General features: G+C 39.0%; 1 protein-coding gene across 1 annotated transcript; it reads right to left on the reverse strand.

The window, feature by feature from the left end:
- Positions 1-875: 875 nt before the first annotated feature.
- On the reverse strand, positions 876-10,473 carry LOC113991079 (proteasome maturation protein). Its single transcript, XM_027727129.2, has 6 exons — positions 10,427-10,473; positions 8,925-9,022; positions 7,960-8,020; positions 5,808-5,909; positions 2,992-3,085; positions 876-1,404 (listed from the first exon to the last, which is right to left on the reverse strand). The coding sequence occupies exons 1-6, from the start codon at positions 10,427-10,429 to the stop codon at positions 1,337-1,339; spliced, it is 426 nt and encodes a 141-aa protein (XP_027582930.1). The 5' UTR covers positions 10,430-10,473; the 3' UTR covers positions 876-1,336.
- Between the last annotated feature and the right edge of the window lie 204 nt (positions 10,474-10,677).

A 10,677-nucleotide genomic window follows, 5' to 3' on the forward strand; every position in this document is an offset into this window, starting at 1 on the left:
CTATAAGCCCACTGAAAAGCACAAGAGATATTTGCAATTGCAAAAAGAGGTTTATAGTAACATTTCTGCTAAAATTATCTACAACAGAACACCAAGTGCACTTAGAAATTTAACTAAGTCATTAAAACTTGCTGCATAAAGAGTTCCTGTCTTAGAAATATTGTTTCAAGCTCCCCACATACGCCAAAAGATAACATTTTTTGAACTGCAGACTTTTTTTCTAATATGCCACATACTAGCTGCCTTGCAGGATTTATATATGACATATGCACATGTACGACATTAAAAATAATTGTTACAACCTGAATTTAATAAAGAAAACTTCAGCACACAAAAACCCTTTCAGTGGTGTGTTCCTTTAAAAGGTGTATTTAAGTATCGATCTCTCATTCTCCCTTAATTAAGACTTGATTTCTGTAAACATACAAAAAATTATTTATTTGTACCACCATATCTTCATGTTCTTACTGCAGCAGCTTTATTAGGCACTTTCATAATTAGGCACTGCATTCTTTCTTATTACTAAAATGCCTAGACCTAGGAGTGCTCTTTTGGACTATGTTCACAAATAAGATTTTAAAACATCTCTTTAAACTCCAAGTGGAATTTGCTTCTACTTTCAGAAACCAGAACATCCTCTCAGGGACACACATGAAAAGATCTATACTTTTAACTCTGTTCTTACAGCAATACTTCCAATTCTACACAAAGGCTTAACAGCTCCCTCATAAACAACTGTCAAGAGTGGGATAAAACGTATGTAGCAGGATTACATTGGCAGTGCAGATGTTAAAGGTCTTTAAAGATATTGCAATAAAAAGGAACAACACTGTTTGTGTCATGAGTAAGAGATGCTTGATTAATGATTAAATATATTTTGGAACGCAAGAGCATTTATAGCAAACTTTTATTCAATAGTTTAAAAAGTGTATGGACATTTTCATGAACAAAATGTTACTCAATGGAAAATACCTTCCTTTCCCTCTTAAGTTCTTCCATGAGAACAGCCATTAAATGCATTAACCTACAGCAGTCAATTTTGAAATGCATGGGTATTTCTGGATTTCTTGTGTACATATACAGCATTTCCATATTTAAGAAGCTATTGTCCTGAGCAGTGTATGAAAAGACATTTAAACTACCTAGTTACAGGACATTTACTTGATTGACAAGCACAGAACAATTTATAGACTTTAAACATTTAATGTGCCTTTTCATCAAGGAAGGCAAATGATAACTGTAGGACTGTTTAACACTGTTAGTGTCAATTTAGTATCATGTATTTAGATCTGCAGTAGAAAGACACACACAAAACATTTTTGTGGAGTATATTTTGTTACAATAAACCAAGCTTGTACTCCATCATCATGTGTGGTTCTCCCATAACCTCACTCTGTGAAGGATCTGGAAAAAGAAAAGTTGACAGCATGAGACTTTTACTAACGTTCAAAGACCATCAATAACTATGAATAAAAACATTTTTTCATTACAACGTTTAGTGCAACAGTTGCTTGACTGATTTTTGACAGTGTTGCACAATGCAGCTCTGTAACTCATAAGTCTCTATCCAAAGCATTGATCAGATAACAAATATATATATCATCATAAAGACACATATATTCTTCAAGCAAAAGCAACCATTTTTACATAAGCACAGATTCCTGTAGCCTGAATCTCAAGGCTGATCAAGTTTTGTGTTTAAGAAAACAGGTCTGATTGAAGCTTTTCTCCATAGTTGCCCTATACCTCTTTATAATACAACTTCTCTGTGCAATAGGAGCTCACAGTCCTCCCTTCTGTTAGCTGGGATATACTCATGGTTTCTCTTCTCCACCCAACTGCCTAGTTTCACAGAAATTCTATACCCTTAAATATTCCCTCCATTCTGTAGAGTATGGTTGACATTAGCCACTGTACTCAAAGGTTATGAAGTACTGTACAGAGAAGACAAGAGAGACCAATACTGATAGTATGAACTTCATTTCCGTATTAAAAAAAAAAAAAAATAAATAAATCAAGACCAGAAGACAGGTTATGACTGCAATTCAGAAGAAATACCACTTTCTTTATAGGTGTATCAGAGTGTTTTCCTTCCATAAATAAGACATATTAATGCCTCTAATTCCTCCAGAGACAAAAACACCTAATCCAGTCTCAGCTGATAAGTAAAGCCTTACCAAAAACACTTGTAACCCACTTGTAAGCATTCTATAAGCATCTAACAGCTTGTTGTGAGCAATGGTAAATAACCAACTTCCTATAAATTATGTTTGACACTGCTCTTCCCCCACTGAACCACAGGAGCCTGGGATTCCTTCCCTTGATCCCTGTATATCCATCTCAGAATTTTACTTCATGCCTCTAGATTCCTATTTATTCTTTATTATTTCCAGTTTCATATGTCCCCAACTATTTTCATTCTCCAATCACATGTCAAAATACTCTCTCCCTTCTTCCGTGTCCTTAAGTACCAGTTAGAAAGAAATAATTTGTTTAAAACCCATTTTTCCAGGTTTATTCTCTTTCACACATACTGACAGTCAGCAGAGAACCACACAACTGCAACCTATTGAGTTAATTTGTGGAAGGCTCTGGTTCATTAGTTCCATCTCTCCCCTCTAGCCTTTCTTTCTTTTTAATTACAAAACTTACAAAAACTTTGTATATTTGTAACCTCTGCTCCTCAAAATCTGCACAAGTTGTTAAAAATTTCTGAGGAAACAGGCATACAACATAAGTGCATAATCTTCTACTCCTTTAGAAACCCAGCCTACAAGCAAATACTGGCTTACACAGTAGTTCGAAGTAACACAATTAGCAGCTGAAGTACATTTATTTCTCCTTCCCCAGTGCTTCTTTGCTTTTAGGAATTAATTCTGTTCTTTGTATTTTGTAAGTTTAATTTTCTTGTTCCACAGAGGCAGAGAACTTCACAGCTCCCATACTTTATCTTTAAATGTTTCCATAACACTAAAACCAGAATGTATTTACCATTAAGGATATCCTCAAAACCAATGCATTCATCATTTCCCCTCAGAGTATCCAATGCCATGTTTGAACTGTGAAGAAATGGGAGACGCTGGACCTGTAAGAAGAGTTCAAGCAAAAGTTCAAGTTTCTGCAAGTCTGAAATTGAAAGGGTTCATATTTGGACTTCTCAGTCTGAAGCGACTGAGGAAAATCAAGAGGCAGTCACTTTCTTTAAAAACAATGCTGAAATAAGAGAACTACTGGCACATATAGACAGCAAAACCTATCTAAACACCACTATCTTCTGTTGTTTATCTCTCTGTTGGAAAACAGCTGCCTTTCAAAAGATTTTTAGCTTTCAGTGCAGTGAAAAGCTACTAGAGCAAATACTTTGCTTTAAAAAAAAAAGACATAGTTTCTTTCTCTTCTGTAAAGCTCCTCTCACATTAAGCTGGGGAGGCTCACTGCAATAAACACATCCACACCCTGCGGTCAGTACTGGGCAATTGATGTATACTGCTGTTGGACACCAGATCAGTTATTAGGTCAGAACTAACTTGTGGAGTGCATGTGTGAGTGTGTGTGTGCGCGTGCATGGAGAGGGAAGCGATGGGTCAAACCTCATGTGAGGAAGGGTGGCGTCCTCTCATATCCCTCATGGCAGCCCCTGGAGCCTACATGGGGAAGCCTCGGAGTAGCTGCCAGTCACAAACAGCCCGGGAAAACTCTAACACCACACATCCTTGAGCCCCTAGGCCAGCTCAGATTGGTAGGGACAGTGAGCACACCATCCCTTACCCTGACCTAAAATCCCCAGAGTGGCTGGTGGGTCAGAGACCCCAGCTGGAAGAGCTGGCCATAGGGATCAGAGCAGATAAAACCAAGGGCATGTGTTTGCCTTGTGTCGTGGCTCTGCCATTGGACATGCGAGAACTGGTCTTCTACGAGGCTTCGGAGGTAGCTATATACTCTGTCTCTCCCTCTTTCTCCTTCTCTCTTCTTGATGCCTCTGCTTCTCTTTCTTTGCTTCTTTCTTGATGCTTAGGAGGATAGAGGGATTGGATCTTGATTTAAGTGTTGTGGAATTGATTTACTGCATTTTGATTTAAGTGCTGTGGATTAATAGTATATGCTGAGTCAGTATTGTGTAAAACATTTTGTCTAGCTTGTGTGGTGTCCTTTTGAACTTTCATCAAGTCCCCTTAGGTACCCCATTAAATTAATAAAGAAATTCCTTGAGAACAAGCCCGTGGCTTATTATCTTGATGCTATCTCAAGGTATTAAAGAACTCTGTATCTATATATTAAAGTAAAACTCATAGCCAATCCCATGAGCCGGCAGCTCCTGGGGCTGGAGTTTTACAGCTGCAGAATTTGGAAACTACATCTCTGACACAAGTCAGGAATGCAAGTGAAAGAGCTATACTGATTTTCACATTTAAACATAATCCTCTTTGCAATTAATCTAAATCATAATTATTTCTCTGATCCCCACCAATTCTTAAGCTTCAAGTCCACTCCCAGTTACTTTCAACAGTCTTCTGTACCCTCCATGCACAGAATTACAAAAAAAATTTTAAGTGGCACACACAGCATTTAGAACCTAAATGTTCTGAGAAGGGTGTATCTGTACTTAAAATTGCATTCAGTGCTACTAGAGATACTTCAGTTATACCACGAACATACTTTTCAACCATAAAGTTATCATATCTCTACACACAAAATAAGTCCAAGATTTCCATAATCATGACTGGTACAACAGTCAGAAGTGCAAATACACTATTCCAGTAAATATCTTGAAGTGAAATTAAACCACAAGAGTACTTGTATACCCAACATGAATCTGGAAGTGGAAAGCCTTCTAATCACCATATTTTCCCCACCCATCCCCCAAAATATCTGTGGAAACACACTAGCAGGATATCCTCACCTCCCTCATTCTCTACAATGTGCAAACCTAAGTTAGGGAAAAGACTTTTCCTCACAAGACAGCACAGCTGAGATCCAGAGATGTTTTCATATGTCCCATCTGACTTTCAGATCATTGGGACTAGTTAGTAACTTCTGCCAAGTTTAATGCAGCTCACTGTGGTTCAGTAGCACCTGATCACTGGGAGTACAAAATTGCTCTAATACACTTGGAAAACCAACTCTTAATAGCTTGATAACCTTCCACAAGCCAAAAAAGTTTACTAAGACCAATGAACTTTCTGTGTTTCCTAAGGGACAAAGTCAGCCTCTCTCCAGTTACTCTCCATCCTAGGAGAAAATAAGGAAAAGGAGACAGACTCAGCTTCTCAATTCAGACTTAAAACCTTTGAACTTAACTCCCTGTAGACCTCCCTTGATCTTACAACAAAGGCTGCGGAACAATAAGCACATAGCAAATTCTCTGTTTCAGGTTTCACATTACCTCTATATCCCCTCCCAAATCACTATCTGCTTCAGACCTCCAAGTCTCTTTTCCTTATAGGTGCAGAGATTCCTTCCCATGAAGGCCATACATTTCCACAGAAGAGAGTATTAATTTTAGAAATTATTACTCAATTCTTCCTGCTTTCCTCTGAAGGCTGACAGGAAGCTAGTGCACAGAAAAGCTAGAAGAGTTACCACTTCACCAAATAACCAATAAAGCTGAAAGGCTTTAGCATATTGACTCTTCTGAAAACTATTAATTGCAGTGTTTGGTTAGTTGGTTTTAATGAAAGCAGTCCAGCGAATTAATTCCTTTTGGAAATATAACGTATCTCAAAGAAAGATGTCTCTATGAAAGTATGTTCCAAAAGAAGCATTTTTAAAGTAGTTTAAGTTATTACCTGTTGGATAAAAATGCTTACCTGTTTCACTGCTCTGAATTCCATCTGCAGCTTTAAAGGTGCATGGATTCCTTGAATATTTCTCAGCGTGGCAAAGTTTGTTTTATCTTGATTTAACTGGAACTGTCACAAACAACATTGATTTTTATTTTAGAAAAAGTTACCTTCAAGTACAGCCATAGAAGAGACTTGTGACCTGCTTACTAAATCTGTATGTAAAAATTCAGTGAAACCATCATATCTCAAATGTATGGGAAAGACAGTGATGCAGTAAGATCTGTTTTATGAAACTAAAATTGCTTTTTGCTGAATTTTATTCCAAATTAATAGTATCAATCTTATTATGTTATTTTTGATAATCAGGACATGTAACACCACCAAGTGGTATAGTTTTGCACTACTTTACTACCATATTGTCCGCATGAATAGGAACTTAAGTACGGTTTAGAGATCACAAACTTAAAATCCACAATTGATGTCATTGTCAGCCATCAAAGACTACTTGAAAATACTTGATATACTTCTTTTCTGATCAAGTAGGAAGACAGAGCACCACTTACACTCTGTATGACTCTGAAAAGCAAATGAAAGCTCATAACTTTACCAACTGCTCTACGACTGATCAGTAAGACAAAGAAAATCTATTTAGTAGAGGGTCTTTAAAGGAAAAGTGCCAGCTCATGAATACTGAAGTTCACAAAAGTAAGTTATACTTAATGTTAAGCTTAAGCTTGAATAACCCAAAAAATACAAATCTCTTATTCTGAAGCCTGTACTCAATCACCATGACAAAAGCCTACTAGTAGAGAACATTGAGTCACATATGAGATCTCAAAAACCAACAGGAAAATGCAAGCCAAAAGGTGCAACAAGCATTTTCTTCATAACAGCATATATTGAGTGCTTTTCAAAAGTCAGCAGAAAATATTGATTATATTCCTCAGTCCAAACTTATAATTCTGGTCACATTATTTTTTCCATTTCTTTTATTTTATAAGGGTAAGGATCTCTTGATAGCAGGAACTATGGGTTTCTACTAGTGCTACCTGAATAACCTTTGTAACATTTATGGCAGTAAAAACGACCATGGCTATCTCAGGCTAAGGTAAGTCTTTTCCCATTCATGAAAATAATTCTTAGATAAATTGGCCATAAACTTACAGAAAAACTAACCAAACAAAATGTGGGAGAAACAATTTAGAAGATTCGCATACTTCTTAGGGGATCACATTGCCTGTTTTAATTATTTCTATGCATTTTTGTCTCTCTAGCCTGTGATCTTTTAATTATGCAGGTTTTATATAGCAAGAACAGAGTTAAAAACTAGGTTACAGAAGTTTAAAAAAAAAAAATCAACTGACAAATAGCTCTGAAACATTTATAGTATTTATAAATAAGCTCATAAAATTGGAGTCACAATAACATCATCCTTGTAACACAAGGCAACACTAACACTGGTTAAAATTCGAACATATTAGACATTACAGCCAGACCTTGTCATGCTGCTTAACTTAGCAGTTTGGAACACTAGATCCCTCTTCACGATATTTTGATAGATTGGATACATCGTATCTTCTCTGCTGACAAAAGAGGCACTAGAGAGGACATTCAGCTCAATCAGCTGTCAAGTTGTCTGGTCTTAGCTTCTACAGACCACTCCTAACGGTCCACAAGTGATGACTAAGCCAGACAAGACCACACACACTTACGACAGACTGTATGTGTAAAATGTGTAGATCGGGACCAAGTAATTTATTGAAAAATACATGAGACTGAAAGTCTGAAAATAAAGATACAATAAAGTAAACCTACAGATAAAATGGGAGGATCAGCCTTCCAGAGGTGTCAGGTGGGTCTCTCACCTACCTATAGAGACTGCATACACAACTAACTCAATAACTTTTAGATGACTAAACCTTAGCGCACAAATCCCTACTTGGAAGCCTGTTTATATACTTGGAGAGAGTCATAAGTACGACGTTAACATTAAATAAATTTGCCCAAAACATTATTTGTATAAAGAATACGTTGCTGTTTTGAATATCTTTATTCTGTTAAAAGACAAGACTATTCATTACTTGTTACTGCACAAGCAGTCCAGGTTACCGCATTTTTAATTTAAACTTCATAATTAGCCGAGAGCAAAGATGGTTACATTTGATGTTATACTTACATTCTTTTCTGTCAACTCCAGTGGGTGACTGGGCAACAATTCACTTTTCACACTTGTAAAACTAAAAAAAAAGGTAAAAAAATTAACTGCAAATTAATTGGGATATTTTTTTAAACTGCATTCCCAAACTAATCTCAGATACAAACACCACCCCACAGAGATACACAATTAGCAATTAGCCCAGTCTGAACTACAAAAAAAAATAAAAAAAAAGCTTAACAGTGAAGTAGCAAATAAGGCCTATAACTAGAGCACTATCTGAAGAAAAAGAATTTTGATTTCAGGCACTCTTGTTCCTTTATGCTTGACAAAACAGAATGATAGTGTTTCTTCCTTGATTCCATTCAGAAATAGAAAAAATATTAACAAATTAAAACATAGTGGGTCTACTTATGTCCAAGCTACTCTGTATCTTATTTTAAACTCTCCAAGCTTTTACAATGGAATATTGTACATATCTCCCCCACCACTCAGCTGTACTACCAGCATTTAAAACTCCACGAGCTTATTTCAGATTCATTATCCAAGACACAAATAACCAATCTAAATAGTTTTGCACTTACATAAAATGGCAAACCCCAAACCCACTCTTTTGACTATATTACTTCTACATTTCATACCAATGCTGAAACTAAACCATTTCCCACAGTGCTAAGGCAGACTTACATCCATGTATACTAAAACCAGCAGATATTTCACAATTATTAATACTTTGTCTCTTTTGTAAAGAACAGCATCACAAAGATAAAAGTCTGTTAATGCTACCTACTTCTGGAAATGAGATTTCACAGAAAATCCATGCTTGAAAGAGAATTTGATTAAATATGTGGACTTTAGGCTATAGCTTTTGTGACACACCTTGCAAGAAACTTCTTTAAAAAGCCAACATTAACACATACTTTCTTCCTATATCTGAAGTTCATCATTGTCTGTGACACAATTCAACAAGTAAAAGTAGAGCGTACCCTCTGCGCAGAAGATCGGGACCTTCAAATGGCCCTGAAGCTGAAAACTCAGTAAGTGGGATACTATCCTTCAACAGAGAAGCAGTGCCTCTGGAATTCTGGAACAAGAAAAAAGTGAGGATTAGTTTAACACAACCAGACCCCTTTTGTATGGGTCATTAGGCCAGGCAAATGAAATAAAGTGCTCAAAGGCTTCTTAAAGTAGTCCTGGAAGCCTTAGTCTTTTGAGTCTCTTAAAAAAAAAAAAAAGGCAAAACAAAACAAAAAACCCTCAAAACACCAAAACACAAACCCTACACTAAATTAGAATTCTTTCAGGGAGTCTGGTAAGAGTTAAAGATCCCAATAACAAATTTTTTGGACCTGGTTGAAACAGCTGAAACTGCAATTACCCCTTGTTCGTTCCCACCCCGGGCTGCAGGGATGGAAAGGAAGATGGCAGGTCCTGAGAGCTGACAGGACAGAAAGGAACGTGTCTGAGCATTCCTTCATGTACTGCAATACTGACGTTGTCAAGTAAGGTTAAATTGATTTTAGCCATGGTTTGAGGCTGTCATAAAGAGGACAAGGTGTACTTAAGCAATCCAGTATGCCAGTTAGCTGAAAGAACAAAGGAAAAATAGCAATTTGTAGCAGAACACGAGAAGTCCACACACTTACTAAGTAAAGCCACATTAACCCAGACCACTAATTTCAAGCTAAACTACACGATTTTACTGAAGTGATTTTAGGATTGTTCACACAAATTGCTGCACCAATTCGTCAATGCAGAATAAATTCTGGAAGGTGACAGTAATGAGCTGTTCAGTGCAGGAGTTTCCTCCGGCAGCACTGTCAGATCCAACAGAAAAATCATGCTTACAGTTAAGGTCTTTTGTACCAAGCGTTAGCTTCCATTGACATCAGAACTATAAAACAGCCCTAAAATATCTGTTTTACGTGTATATAAAGCATCTACAACTGGCACACTCAACACTGACCAGACCTTTCTGAGACTGCTGTTAAGTGAAAGTATTAAAGAGATTAAGTACCTAGGGGACGTGACAAGGGAAAATCAAAGTTAAAGTCAAACGTAAGGAGAAAAATCACTAAATACTCCTCAAAAGCAACACTGTAGAGTCCCACCAGTGCCCAGCCTGTCTTAAGTGGTCCCACCACCGCTGCCCACCGCGGAGGGCCGAGCCGTGACCTCCCTCCCCCAGACTGCGGGAGGCCGGAGACCTCCGGGGCTCCTCGTCCCGCCTCGCTCCCAGAAGAAGGGCTTTATCCACAGCCGCCACGCGCCCTTCGCGCCCATGAGGGAGCCCGCCATGGCCGCGCCGAGCCCCCATGACTCAGCACGGCCCCGCCGACACCGAGGACACCGAAAGGGGAGAGGAAGGGGGGGGGGGGGGGGGGGGGGGGGGCAAGGGAAGGGAGGGCAGGGTAGGGTAGGGTGGTCCGGTCCGGCCCACTCCGCTCCAGTGCAAACCCCCGACCCCGCGGCCCCTGCCCGCACTCACCATCTTGAGCCTCCAACGCGCGCCACCACTTCCGCCGCCGCCGTCCGCTCACTTCCGCCCCGCCCACGGCGCGTGGCGTCACGGCGCGGGGCGGGCGGGGCCGAGCGCGGCCGAGGGGCGGGGCTGAGAGCCGGTGCCGCCCGCCCGCCCTGTGCTGCCCTCGGGGGGTTCCTTCCCAGCCCTGTGACGCCCTTGGCAATGGCCTTCCTGCTCCCGAGGTTGTTGGTCGTCGACCGAGTGCACTGTTCACA

Source organism: Pipra filicauda, unplaced genomic scaffold (genome assembly GCF_003945595.2).
Source record: "Pipra filicauda isolate LSUMZ 115617 unplaced genomic scaffold, ASM394559v2 scaffold50_size3627746_pilon, whole genome shotgun sequence".
NCBI lineage: Eukaryota > Metazoa > Chordata > Aves > Passeriformes > Pipridae > Pipra > Pipra filicauda.

Bases quoted from the DNA above. Each gene is read 5' to 3' on its own strand.
- LOC113991079 (XM_027727129.2), bottom strand. The intron at 8,021-8,924 runs GTACGCTCTACT...CTTTTTTTTTAG, and splicing joins CCCGATCTTCTGCGCAGAGG to TTTTACAAGTGTGAAAAGTG. The intron at 1,405-2,991 runs GTAAATACATTC...TTCTTTTTCCAG, and splicing joins TTTTGAGGATATCCTTAATG to ATCCTTCACAGAGTGAGGTT.